The 14957-nt window shown below is 42.0% G+C and overlaps 1 protein-coding gene across 1 annotated transcript in view; it reads right to left on the bottom strand.

Moving 5' to 3' along the window:
• Window positions 1-14957, bottom strand: part of Btk (tyrosine-protein kinase Btk29A) — a 184126-nt gene that overhangs the window by 4729 nt on the left and 164440 nt on the right. The window contains exons 7-12 of the mRNA XM_080277628.1: window positions 13856-13987; window positions 11163-11356; window positions 9773-9941; window positions 8129-8297; window positions 6491-6609; window positions 5789-6041 (exon numbers count right to left, since the gene is read on the bottom strand). Of these exons, the coding sequence (XP_080133754.1) occupies window positions 5789-6041; window positions 6491-6609; window positions 8129-8297; window positions 9773-9941; window positions 11163-11356; window positions 13856-13987 (1036 nt within the window). The remainder of the gene's footprint in view (window positions 1-5788; window positions 6042-6490; window positions 6610-8128; window positions 8298-9772; window positions 9942-11162; window positions 11357-13855; window positions 13988-14957) is intronic.

Raw genomic sequence — 14957 nt, 5'->3', positions numbered from 1 at the left:
TTGAACTTTAACAATTACACCATTCTTCCAAACTGATGGTAGTAACCCCGTCACCCATATCTTATTGAATAGCTTGGTCAAGATCATTATTAATCTATCCCCCTCCACTTTAAACATTTCCGGAAATAAACCATCCTCCCCTGGTGCCTTATTATTCTTTAACTGTTTTACTGCTTTCTCCTCTTCTGCAAGCCTCAACTCTCCTGTTTCTATATTTAAATCTTCCTGAGCAGACGGTATATCCTCTTCTGGTGGTATTGGTCTATTAAGAACTGTCTCAAAATGCTCTTTCCATCTGTTTTTAATATCTCCATCTTTGGTCAATAAATTTCCTTCCCTGTCTCTAACTGGTATTTCCTTGCGTTTACCTGCATTACCACTCAGTTCTCTAATCGATTCATATGCTATTCTTTGACTCTGTCCATCATTTTTGTTTATTAAGATTTCAGTTTCTGCAACCTTTTCATCCACACATCTTCTTTTATCTCTCCTAGCTAACCTTCTTACTTCTGAATTCAAACTCCAGTACGCAGCTCTTGCTAATTCAATCTCTCGTTCATCAACGCATTGCATCTCACTCCTCAATTTAGCCTCACCTCTCTTTTTTATCATATCCCACGTTTCCTCTGATATCCATTTCTTTCTCCTGAATCTATGTCTCCTTCCAATCGTACATTCAGCAGTCTCATGCAAAACTTTGTTCACATCCTCCCACATCTCATCTACACTTCTCTTCCCCTCTTCCAACGTTTCCAACACCAAAAACCTATTTCTGCATTCTAATCTGAATTCCTCCTTTTCTTCTCCTTCCCTTCTAAGCTTAACAATATCGTATCTACCAACAAGTCTATGCCCAGGGTCAAATACATACCACTGTATAAGTGGTGTTACTGTTCCTTCGTAAGTTCAGATGTGATTGTTCAGAAGTGCCTTTGGACCTTCTTGCCTTCACCTTTGTTTAATAGCTTCTCTGGCTTATACAGTAATTACAACTGTTTTACACACCGCTCAGTGTACTCCATTTGAATGTCGAGAAGACATACCAGTACTTCTGATGCAGCCACACGAGGCGGTTCCAAATGGTCACAGCTTGCAAGTTCCACTGCCTCTGACAAAGATCCAGGAAAGATGCTTCTGTATCTCTGGTCCTCAAATACCTCTTAGGAGTTGGCTGACAGCCATGGGATTGTGCTGTCAGAAGTTGTTGTTTCCTCCTCTTTTCACTATTATCCCCAACTTCTACTCCCCTACCTTTTATTCTCATCTCTCCCTGCCCTCTCCTCTCCTGTCCCAAAGCCTTATGCCCTCGGTTGCCCCCTGCACTGTCAGGAATATGTGAGGCATATGCTGGGGGCTGATGGGACTGATGAGTACACTGACTAGGTGGCAAACCAGTAAGCTCACTTGTTTGAGATACTGATATCTCAGCAGTGAGTGAACAAGTCAGTGTGCTTTGTTAACCGGGAACTATACTTTGGTGGTGTACACTGATGTCAGGTAACTTTGGTGTTTGGCAAGGGTCCTCTGTGCACTAACTGAAACTCAAGCCAGCTGCAGCATGGCCTTACCCTCTCTCAATCCACTCTCACCCCACCTTTCCTCAGTTATGCTCACCTGTCAGTGTGAGGAGATGGCAGCAATATTTATGGTGTTCTGCTACAATCTTGCTGGCTTACCACTGCATGACATTTTAGCACTCAATGCACGGGCCGAACAGGGTAGTACTCCCGAGGGGAATGGGAATGCTGGTGATAGGGAGAGCTGGAGCTCCTGTTTCACTAGCTATCTAACCATCCCCCTTTGCTGACCTTTTCAGTGTGACAGTAACATGGAGAGTAGACCAGCATACTCTCCCAAACATTACCTCTAACTATCTATGCACTACACCACATGCACTTTACATTTCACACAACGTATCCCACTACGTTACAGGGGTTGGCGCCAGCAAGGGCATGCGGCCAGAAAACTTTGCCCCCGCTACCTAGTGGCGGACTTCTGGGGGGAGGCGTGGCGGGGGTTCCGCCGGCATAGATCATGGGTCCAGGGCGAGATGGGGCTCGGGCCTGTGCTAGAGGGTACAGGGCATTGCGGTTCCCAGGCTGCCGCTTCCGCCCAATAGAGAGGGGCCCGAACCTGGGAGTAGCGTCCCAGGAGGCTGCCCTATCAGTGGGTGTATAATGGCGGGATAGTTGCAGTGCCAAGACGCGCTTGGAGGGTGTCCCTGCAGCTGTCCTGGCAGGGTGTCCGAGGCCACTACCACAGCCACTGGTAAGCTGGTGGGCTAGGGGTCCCAGATCCATTGCCTGGACCTGGGATTGTGCGGTGAGTGGGACCTGTGCTGTGTCTGTCCCCATTTATTAATACTGAAGATGACAAAACAAAAAAGGTTTCAAAGCAAGCCTGAGGACAGTAAATCACCCATGGGGATGAGGGTGGGTTCATGGAATGTGGGAAGTTTGAGGGGAAGAGCAAGGGAAGTCGTTGAGGCATTCAGTAGGAGGTGGGTGGACGTGGCGTGTTTGCAGGAAGTCCGGTACAGGGGTGGATCAGCCAGAAAGATTGTTGGGAAGGACTGTTGCTATAAGTTGTTTTGGCAGGGGAGGACAGATGGATATGGAGGTGTTGGTGTGATGGTTGCGGAGAAATGGGTGGAATATGTTATGAATGTTTTGAGAGTAAGCGATAGGATATTGGTTGTGAAAATTCTGTTGGGAAGAAAGATAGCTGTGATTATATCGGCATATGCTCCACAGGCAGGATTGGATGAATCAGAGAAAGATAGATTTTGGGATGATTTAATACGTGTAGTGGGTGGTATGCGGGATGATGAGATAGTGATTTTGGGAGGGGACTTAAATGGTCATGTGGGTGAAGCAGCCCGTGGTTATGAAGGAGTGCGTGGGGCTGTGCATATGGTCTAAGGAATGCAGAAGGGGAAAGGATACTCGAGTTTGGGGAGGCAACGGACATGATTGTGTGCAACACATATTTTAGGAAAAGAGACAGTAGGTTAATTACGTATGAGTCTGGGGGAAATAGCAGTCAGATAGATTATTTTCTGGTTAGGAGGGCCGATAGGAGGTTAGTGAGGGATGTTAAAGTTATAGGAAGTGAGGAGTGTGTGCAGCAGCACAAACTACTGATTTGTGATATGGTGCTTAAAGAACAAATGATGAAATAGAGGACTTATGTACCTAGGAGGAAAATATGGAAGCTGAAAAACCAAGTAGTAAGGGATGCCTTCTATAGCGAGTTGAGGAGAGTGGTGGCTGAACAGGGAGCTGTAGACAGAGGCGTTAATGAACAGTACAGAGCCCTCAAGAACAATTTCTTGAGAGTTACTGATGTAACATGCGGCTGGACAAGAGGACCACCAAGACATAAAGTAACTTCATGGTGGGATGAGGGTGTAGAAGCTGCAATTAAGGAGAAAAGAAGGCTTTTCCGGGGAATGGAAGAAGGGTGGTAGCAAAGAGGAATATTTGGCTGCCAAGCGTAGGGCTAGGAGAGAGGTATACAGGGCAAAGTCTGAGTCACAGAGACAATTACTTGATAACCTAAATCATGGGGAAAGGAAAAATATATTTAGGGTGGCAGGTCAGGTGAAGAGGGATAATCGGGATATCATAGGTGAGCAGTGTGTGAAGAATGATGAAGGAAGGGTAGTGGTGAACAGTGAGGATATTAAAGATGCATGGAGAGAGCATTATAACCGGTTGTTGAATGAGGAGTTTGACTGGGACAGGGAAGGTTTGGAGCCAGCAGATCCAGTGTCTGGCCCTTGGCCTTTGATTGATACTGCTACTGTGAGTGAGGCAATAGGCAGGATGAGGGTGGGGAAGGCAGCAGGTGTGTCTGGGTTGACTGCCGAAATGTTGAAGGCCTCAGGCGATATAGGGGGTGAGTTTAGTCACTGACCTGATAAATAGGATTATTTATGAGTGTGTTGTCCCAGATGATTCGCTGAAGAGTGTAATTGTAAATGTGTATAAAGGGGAAGGGTGATGCCCTGGAAAGAGGGAATTATAGAGGTATAAAAGCTTTTAGATCAGATAATGAAGGTAATGGAGAGAGTTTTAGAAGGTATGATTAGAGAAAGAGTGAATATTGATGAGATGCAGTTTGGGTTTATGCCAGGTAGGGGGACCACTGATGCCATATTCATTGTTCGACAGCTTCAGGAAAGATATATTGGTAGGAGAAGGGATCTTTATTTTGTTTTGTTGATTTGGAAAAGGCCTTTGACAGAGTCCCTAGAGAGGTGGTGAAGTGGGCAATGAGAAAGCTTGGCTTGGAGGAATGGCTGGTTAGGGTGGTTATGGCCATGTATGTGGGTGCTCACACCCAGGTGAGAGTGAATGGAGATTTGAGGGATGAGTTTTCCGTGAATGTTGGTGTGCGTCAGGGGGTCAGTCTTGAGTCCCATGTTGTTTATCATGGTACTTGAAGCCCTTTCACGTGACTTTAGAAACAGACTCCCGTGGGAGTTGTTGTATGCTGATGATTTGGTGTTGATTGCAGAGAATGAAAGGGAGGCGGAGGAAAGGTTTAGGAAGTGGAGAGATGGTATGGGGCAAAAAGGGTTTAAGGGTAAATGCAGATAAAACAAAAGTGATGATATCTAGGGTTGGTGGCGGTACTGTCAAAGACGAGGGAGAGTGGCCATGTGCAGTTTGCCACAAGGGCGTGGGAAGTAATTCCATCTTGTGCGGTGTGTGTGATAAATGGGTGCATAAGAGATGTAGTGGTATCAGAGGTAGACTGCGAGATAATGCTGATTTTATGTGTACGGCGTGCGTTGGTGAGCAGGTGGAGATCGTCAGACGTGAAAGAATTGAACTTGCTGGTGAATCTCTTGAGTGTGTGGAAGAGTTTTGTTATTTAGGAGACATGTTGTGTGCTGGAGGTGGGGCTGGAGCTAGCTCTGTGGCTAGGGTGAGAAGTGGTTGGAAGAAGTTCAGGGAGCTCTTGCCTCTCCTGACATTGAGGGGGAGCTCTCCTACGTGCTAAGGGGTCTTTGTATGCAGCGTGTGTTAGGAGTGTAATGCTGTATGGCAGTGGGACCTGGGCAGTGAAGGAGGAAGACATTCGCCGGCTCAGACGTACAGAAATGACAATGATTAGGTGGATGTGCAGTGCGTCCCTGCGTCCACGGCCTGGAGGGGCTGGGTTTACAATGGAAGAGTTGAGAGGTAGGATGGGACTGGAGTGTATTGGTGTTGTGATGAGGAGAGGTAGATTGAGGTGGTTTGGACATGTGGAGAGGATGGGGGATGATAGTTGGGTGAGGAAGGTGAGAAGTGTTAATATTGGGGGTGGGGTTATGAGGGGTAGACCGAGAAAGACATGGGACGAGGTCATTAAGTGTGACCTTAGGGTTAAGGGACTGAACAGGGAGGCTGCAATGGATCGTGCAGCATGGAGAGCCGCCATTAGGTGACCAAGGCCGACACATGCAAGCATGTTGGAGCCTTTAAAAAACGAAAACGAAAACGAATGCTGATACAACCAGCATCTCATCTCTGTTCAGCAGAGTGAAATGGGAAAGAACTTAACAAACAGTGTGCTGATGTGCAACCAAATTTCAGTGATTTTGGCAACTGCAGTGATGATTAGCTTCCTTGATCAACATACCTAAACTGGTGGGTCATAGCTGTGGGCTGGGATGATAACCTTTAGTCAGTCATGGGCCTTGTCTGTTCTACACCTCTGATAACACACACATGCACATACAGAAACTTAAAAGAGACTACACATCACAAAAGATACTGTACTTATAAACACTTACATTATAGACATACTCAGGGCAGCACCGTGGCTGCTCTAAAACTTTGCCATTCTGCACCATCTCCACCACATCTGCATTCTTCATCTTCCCATAGGGCATCTTTCCACATGTGAACACTTCCCACATGAGCACCCCAAATGCCCAAACATCCGATTTGGAGGAGAACCGCATGAAGTTGAGAACCTCTGGTGCTGCCCACTTGATGGGGAACTTGGCACCTCCAGACCCAGTGTACTCATCATCAACCACGTACCTGCCAGTTAGGATGGGTGAGAAATCACTGATCCTTTCGGCCTCCAAACGTTTTTTTCAGCTTTATTCTTGCTACCTTCAGAGGCTTACATTTAACTCTAGGGAGTGCCCTGTATGTGACCAGGTTGAGTATCATTTCCCTCCACTCTGAAAAGCCTCCAAAGTTAAGCAAAATGATCAAGTGGTGGCTAGAATATAGTACATGAGTAAGCTATTGGGTCTTCCATGGCTGGGCCCTGTGTGACTGCTGTGCCAGCTCTTCCTTTAATTTGACTTTGCAGCTAAACCTATGAATATAAGAACAAAACTTTCATGAACAAGACAAACAGGTGTTTCTTAGCCCAAATCATCACCATATCACAACCTCCAAACATGGACAGTACCATAACATATGGTGAGACACTTCTAAGCCCAGCTTAACCGGAAGCAATGACAATTCAGATAACTTACCGTGCCAGACCGAAATCTCCAACTTTGATTTCATTATGCGCCCCTACCAAACAGTTCCTTGCAGCCAGGTCTCGGTGGATAAACTTATGCTTTTCAAGGTACACCATGCCAGCACACACCTGGAAGGGATGCAAACAGGATTTAAAAAGGGTGGGGGGGTTGGAAGCACCTCTTCTCATTCACCATATTCTCTTGATTGCTAAAAGGAAAGCTGATTGCTTACATTTAATACTGTAACCAAGATTTTAAAAATCATCACCCAATACTGTAACCCAGATTTTAAAAATCATCACCCAATACTGTAACCCACATTTTAAAAATCATCCTACATTCAATAATAACTGCAGATAAGCTGCAGCTCCTTTAAGGCTATCCCACAGGTTCCCTATATTGTTTGATGTTGTGTCTGCATCTTGGTGTAGCTTGTGCTATGCAGTGCTCCATTATGTTTGTTGTGTTGTACAGCACGTACTGTGTGATACTCTTGTGCATGTGTTATGTTGTATGGGCCAATTATGTGAGCAGAGTATGTCATCAATTATTCCACTCAACCCAAATCTAAGTTGATAACTTAGAAAGTTGGGTGATGTTTTCATCTAAGCCAAGCTAAGTGAACTCAATCGGCTGTATTTAAGGATGCCTCTGATGAGCAGATATTGTGTGGGGGGGGGGGTTGCAGCATAGGTCAAGGTGTTCTATTGCCCTATGCATGAAGTGGGTGTGTACCACAGCTGTTTCTTTGTTGTTAGTGTAGTAATGTCAGGCACAAAGTTGTTATGTGTTTTTTCATTATTGGTGTAGGAATGTCTGGAGATTGGATGTTACTGAAGAGGGTCAGGTTATGTTTGTGTGGTAATGGTTTTCATGTACCCAGCTGTAACTGTCTGGCTGTCATATAATGACAGAGATGTTCTGTGTTCACACAGGCTGTCACACAGAATTGTGTGCTGCACATATCAAGATATTCTTTAACAGGGAGGACTTTAGTTTCTGAGTGTAAGTGGGCTATGGGAGTATAATATTGGTGCAGACAGTGATGTTATGTAGTGTATTGTTTTGTTTAGTCTGCAAGGTGTTGTAGTGGGTGTCAGATAAGATGAGAGCCCATGCCAGAGAAGCAAAGGACATCACTGGTCTAACATACTGTTTGTAGAGAAAGGAGAAAGCTTACTACTGTTGACAAAAGTCTGTTCCTGTAAGTCCCTTAAGTGCATTTAGTCTGGGGATGCATCATCTCTTGTCTTTCATGTGATCCTTGAAGGTGTTTCCAGTGTGTTGTCACTCCAAGAATTTTAGTGTCTGAGAGAATGAAACTGATGTGTGGGAACAATGTAGCCTGAGGGCAGTTCTGTATATCACACAGCTATTAAAATGCATAAGAAGATGGCAATGTAGGGTACACTAAAACAAATAATCTGCAATCCAAAATTATCCATAACCCAACACTGGCTCTCTGCAATTCTAATGTGAGAGATACACATAAAATTACAAATATGGTGGGTAAATTTAAAAAACAATTAAGGAAGGTAGCAAACAACATTGCCCAGTGATATGAACTTTCTTTTTTTCATCTCTTATACTCTTCCACCATCTTCCTTCCCTCCCTGGCTTTTTCCCCTCACTTTCTCCTTTACTTACCTGCAAGCACATATCTAGGAGTGCATTAATGTTGTTCATAAGGTTCCTGTCATTTGAACGAAGGTATTGGAGTAGGGAGCCATTACGCAGATACTCAGTCACAATGTAGATGGGGCGGTTAAGGGTGCACAAGCCATACAGTTGAACAAGGTTGGTGTGTCGTAGTTGACTGCAAAGATGCAGAGGGTGGTCAGTTCAGGAAACAACATCACTATCAAAATGAGGTGAACATCCATCCATCCATCCATCATCCAATCCTGTCGCCCCATGAGGAGCACAGGAACCCGGGACTAGGCAAGTTGGTCCTGACATTTAAGATGAGAGTGAATGGATCAATTGTGAAAACTAAACTGAAGACATCATGGTGTCTGTTTACTTCAGGCCAAAAGCCTCTCAAACTTTCTCAACTCTGATCTAATGGTGGTTAGCCTGTTTCAATCCAGCCCTCTTAATCTTTTCTTTCCATCACTGGATTGGTGACCTGTTAATCTTACTGTCCAGGTGTTTTCTGTTTTATGAAATATGTGACGTTCACAGCAATTTCTATTTTTTCAATTGTAGAAATTACTGCACTTGTATATTTTTAACTTTTCTGCATTCCCTTATCCAATATTTTTTTTATCATTCCGTGGTACCTACCACTACCCTTCCCTTCCTTTCTCAACACTCCTAAACTTACATTATAAGGGCCTGTTAAGCTCCAGGTTTTTTTTCCTTATGTCAGAATGGATGTAAGGCACAATTATACCCTGTACTATAGTATGTTTATCCAAATCCCTCCACCCCATTCTTATTCTATGATAATATTGCCAAACACAGAGACTGGCTAAACTGCTTCTCTAAGACTTTTATACATTAACAATTCATCTCTCACATTTACCAAGAGCCTAAAGGTACTGGCTATAAAAAAATTCATTTTCTACAGGAGGACATTTGTAATCTGGTGTATGGATTATTTTTTTTATTTAATTTGTTTTTCCTTCCTCTGTTCATCTTCTGTAAAATATATACACACACACATAAATATATATATATATATATATATATATATATATATATATATATATAGATAGATAGATAAATAGATAGATAGATATGATATATATTTACACACACACACACACACATATATATATATATATATATATATATATATATATATATATATATATATATATATATATATATATATATATATATATTTATTTATTTATTTATTTATTTCACCTATTCACAACAATGACATCTTATTTCAAATTTTTTCTGTTGAAGAGACAATTTTATGTTATAACCAGCTTATTCTATGCTGACTAGGAAACAGATGGATATCACCAGCAATTTATATACTGTATAGTATATTGCAAAAGACTAAATACTGTCTTTAAAAATATATATATATATATATATATATATATATATATATATATATATATATATATATATATATATATATATATATTCATCATATCTTATGTCTTGCCAAATTCAATACCTGTCGGTAAAGTGAGAATCAAGAAATACACAACATGCAGATAATCATAACATACCATACTGTGTACTGCAAAAACAAAATACTATAAAGCAACAGCAGTCATTACAAAAAGAGCTGCACAATATGCACACACAAAAAAGACTCTCACTAACGTCATGACTTTTGCTTCCTCGATGAATTCATCCTCACTCATGGTCCCTTCCTTCATCATCTTGACTGCCACATCCATTCCACGTAACTTTCCATGTCGTACAACTCCAAACTGACCTGATCCAAGTTCCTCCAGTAAGTTCAGCTCACTGGGGTCAATTTCCCATCGATCTGTACCAGAAGGAAATTACAATACTTACGACATATTCCAGCATTTTAAACAATCTAGCAACTGTAAAACATGTTTCTTTTGGTTTTCTAATTATCTAACATTCCATTATTCCATTCCTCACCATTACCATATTATATAACCCACTTTCCTGCATTGACACAGAATATGGAGAGCCAAGACAAAGCTCTCTAACCTCCATGATAACAAGAATCTAAGAAGAAAGGAAGCTTAAAGCATAATTTACCCCCACATAAATAGTTCTTGGCCTCTGCAGAGTGTTGTGCCAGAAGCTATTATTTCCGTACTAAAGTGACGAGCCAAATGGTTTCCTGTACACCAGGAAACCAATTACTATGCTGGGTGGTAACCATATAACCAAACTATGGTGCCTGGTGGCTTAATGGGTAATTAAGGTGCTCCAACCACATTGAGCCTGTTTAGGTTTATATCCATGGGGTGGTTGGGGATTACTGCTCACATATTGCCACTCATGGATGAGTGAGGCTGGTCAGTCTCATGTTAAATGTCAGGACCAACTTGCCTAGCCCCAGGTTCCTACGCTTCTCATGGGGCAGCGTAGGATTAGATGATGATGATGATGATGACTCAGCCTCTACAAGGCCTTGAGCACTGTAGGTCACTCAGTAGAGATGCATCAGTGATGAAAAAATATTGACTAGGTGCTTCCACCTACTCACTTAATGCAATCTTACTCATGCTGCTACACTCAAATGATTTTTTAAAACTACCAGATACAGTACTATGCATGTACACATACCCATCAAATCAATAATAACAGATTTGAAAGAAGTAAATTTGGGGGTTGCTTTTTTGCACATGTGGAGACTCCTAGAGTAGGCAATTGCACAATACGCGGTTTAGGTATGACGACATGTTATTCATTTTATTGTGACAACCACCATACAATTTTATTTTGCTCTAGGGAGATCTCAGAATGAAGGGATTAACTGACATCCTCATGATGGCAGAAGCCTTCCTGTCTGCTTGCTGTAGTTCATCCATTTTAACTTGGGGATTTTCATTCTTTCCTAGCTCATTTACTGTAGCTCTGTGGCATAATTGGACAATATTACAGCTCAACATCCATTCTGTAACACATTGTGACTAGCACCATCTTCTAGTGTTACAGCTCAACATTCAAGATAGAGAAATGGCAATTTTAGGCCATGTTACAGTGGACCGAATAAAGTAGAACTCACCATGACCGAGACCAGCAGTGGCAGGTGCCTGCCTACCCTGTGTTGGGGGTCTAAGGCGGGCACAGAGGCCACCAGGGTTGTGCTGGTGGCGGTATATGAGCTCTGGGATGGTACTGCACTTGATGTTGTGGTGGAGGTAATAGTTTCCTTCCTGGTCCCGCTTGATATGGTAGTGCTTCACCTGTGAGCGCGACCTGGGGAGACAGTGGGGGAATTAGATAATGTTAGTGCTGGAGGCGCAAATGAGACGCCACAACAGCAACACAATCGTAGGGTCTTAACTCGTGGTAAACAAAATCTTCAGACACCCTGTTGTGTAATGGGTTGGCTTCATATTAAGTGAGCTGTGTGCTGTAATGTGTATGTACCAGTACCAGTACCTTGCAGTGCTGTAATTATTTCAGCACATAAATTCCGTATGATATATAATTTAAATATACAATTCTGTACTCATTGCTTTTCTATTTATGAATCAAGAAAAATTACAGAATTAAGAAACACTAATCATATTTGGTAAAACAACAGACTGAAATCTCAATCAAAGTCCTTTTCTGTGTCTGTAGTGTGTCATATGTGCTGTCAAGAGTAGATAATGAAAGTGGATACAGGTACTCCTCATTTAAACTTTTATTAAAATACAGTACTTACTATGTTACTGGTAAAAACTACAGGTTCTTGCACAGTCAACCTCCTGTCTTCAATACAAAGAGCAAGAGGGAGGCTATCAAGGCACTCAGGTGGTAACTTCAGCTGCTCTTAAGAATAACTGATGCAGTGTAGTGAGCAGACCAACCTGATATAATCACACACTTGGAGAAGTGTGTTAACTTCGCCTTACTAAGAAAAAGTGTATAAAACTGTCTCCAAAGTTTTGTGAGACGAACAATCAAACGCCATATGTTTAAGGGGTTGTCTCCAGCCCCCCACATAGCCTAGTTAATACACACATCTAACTGGTGCTAAAAGTAATTCCCTATGTTTTGGTGTAATCCATTAACATGGACAGGGTGCCACAGATATGAAGAGTGGGTCAGAAGAACCATTAGGTAGGAAGCAGTCTTGCTTTGTACCCCTGTAACCTCCTTATGCAAGAAAAAATGGGTTTCTGACCACACAGCAACCTTTTTTTCACTCCATTGTTCATTTGTTTTAGCACCTAGGAAAGTCAGAGCTGGAGGTTAGCACAAATTCTTCACTTGACAAACATCATCATAACAAACATCATGATTCTCATGATCCCACTGAGTAAGGGAAATGGTGTAAGTGGGATGGCCAGGACCTTGGGCTAATTTGTATGATACACAGTTGAATGAAGTACCTGGGTTACTTCACCAGAGATGATATGCTCTGGTGGATGTAAGTCCTGTCTGAGACATGTGATTCATTGCATAAAGTAACATGAGTCAACAGAAGTGAAGAGGAGGGTAAGAGGATGCACCTGGGTGAATCCCTGCAGATCTTTAAATTCTTTAACAATTATCCTCTCCAGCTGAACTATCCCTGTGTTGTGGAGTGTTTATGTTCTTCTAAAGCTATCCACAGTTGAGTTTCTCAGGATTGTTCTCTTAAGGGGCTTCAGTTCAGGTTTTTGGTTGAAAATGAAATTATACATCAATCTACATGAAACTTTACTGGATAATAGCTATGATACCTACTTAAGTGTGTAGAAAGTTTCAGGATGATACATGAAAGAAAGAAAAAAATATTCAGTAAAATCTTAATATATTTAACCCAACTTTCACTGACTACTGATCCTAAGTGAGTAAACATATAATCATTTTAAAAATATCAGTGATTATATTAATCATTTACAAATAAAGCTCAGGGATTAGTTTTGCCAAATATGGCTATTATCCAGTAAAATTTCATGTAAATTGATGCATAATTTCATTTTCAACCAAAAACCTGAACTGAAGCATCTTAATGAACCATTTATTCATTTCAGTGATTTTCCATAAGCCATTCATCTATCCATATCCATTCATATACTAATGATTTCATCCAAACAATGCAGCTCTAGCAACACAGCCATCACCAAAAGAAGACTGTGATTTGAAAATACATGAAAAATGGACCACACAAGGAAGAAAATTGATGAAATACTGGCCTGGCACATGCACTGTAAAACACCACTAGGTAATACTTTGGCATCTGTTTGGCTGTAATGAATGGTAACCTATTAAGAACCTTTACTAATCTGTAGTATTTAAACACTCTATTTCACAAAACTATAGGGGTGGTTTTGTACACTTATTCCAAGCTCAGTTAGGGCACCTCCTTGACAGTGTGGCTGTGCTGAGATGTCCCAACACCCTAATGTACTCCCTGAAAGTTGTATGGAGCAGCTGAATCTCTCCTTCCTAGCTGTCCCTGAAACAACCAATTGAAGGAACAAAAAGCATACTTTCTTTTAAAGCTGCTCAAGAGCCACTATCACACAAGTTTGCTTCATTGTAAGAAATGGATTACATACCAGTACTTAACGTATTCTGCAGACACCATCAGTTTACAGCATGTGTATCATTTAACTGCTTGACGTAGGGTTGTGCTTTGCCTCTAAACACCCTAAATATTAAGTGAGGAGTGCCTGTACTGCAGTGCTACCTGTTTATTCACTTGTGCATAAAACTAAAATATTAATCTGTGTTATAAACTAAACAAACTCCCTCCCGTCGCTGTCTGCAGCAACTCACTGCTTGGAGAAGACAGATAGTGTGTAGATGCCGGAATTAGTAGTGGAATTGCGGACGACAAACCCTCCCTCGCGCTGCTGGTTCATCAGGAACACTTCTGCCCGTTGTCTGGTAGCATCTCCGAGGTACCATCTAGAAGAACAAAGGTCAGTCTGAATCTCTTTATATGGCTTCTTGGTATCAACCTTTCACACTCACAGTACAGTACTTTAGTATCTGATACACTTCACTACAAGAAGGCACACATGCATTTATACACTAGAGGACAGGACATGTACAGTACTATTCAAAAAGGAAAAAAAAAATGTAAACTGAAATTAAATGACAAAAATTCATGTTGTATCTTTTATCCAGAGATGGTAAATTACACTAACTACACTGGCCTTTTTTTTTTTTTTTTTTTTTTTACTGACTGGTTCTCTGTTCATGCCATGAATAAATTTTAGAAATCCGTTAGTTAAACTGCAGCAATGGATTTTATGAAGAACAAAATTCTAGCAAAAACTCTACTGCACAGTAGCAACTAGTCATCATATCACTGTTGTCCACATATTATTTATAAAGGCTTCAACATGCCTGCATGCATCAGCCTTGGTCACCTACTGATGGTTTTCCATGCTCCTTGATCTCTGGCAGCCTCCCTATTCATTTCCTTATCCCTGAAGTCACACTCTAAGACCTTGTCCCAGGTCTTTTTCAGTCTGCCTCCTGCATCCCTAGCCTACACATTCCCTACCCATCTGCTATCCTCTATCCTCTCAACATGCCCAAACTATCTCAATCTACCCCTCCTCATCACAATACCAACACATTCCAGTCCCACCCTTCCTCTCAACTCTACAAACACAATACCCCCTGCCCCCCCAGCCCCACACTCAAAGATGCTGTACACATCCATCCAATGATTTCCTTCTCTGTACGCTTGAGCCCACAAATATCTTATTCCCCTACTGCCAAGGTCTCACTACTATTGAGCACCACACTCCTAACACAAGCCACACACAAAGATCCCCCAGCACGGAGGGAGAGCCTTCTCAACTGAATTTTGTCATTTTAATTTGTGGTAGGTAGGGGCGCTCACCATCCACTCACTCGATGTAGT

Source organism: Coenobita brevimanus, chromosome 70, assembly GCF_032717465.1.
Source record: "Coenobita brevimanus isolate Jiangsu-jjx chromosome 70, ASM3271746v2, whole genome shotgun sequence".
In the NCBI taxonomy this organism is placed as follows: domain Eukaryota; kingdom Metazoa; phylum Arthropoda; class Malacostraca; order Decapoda; family Coenobitidae; genus Coenobita; species Coenobita brevimanus.
This window is presented reverse-complemented; position numbering and strand designations above follow the sequence as displayed.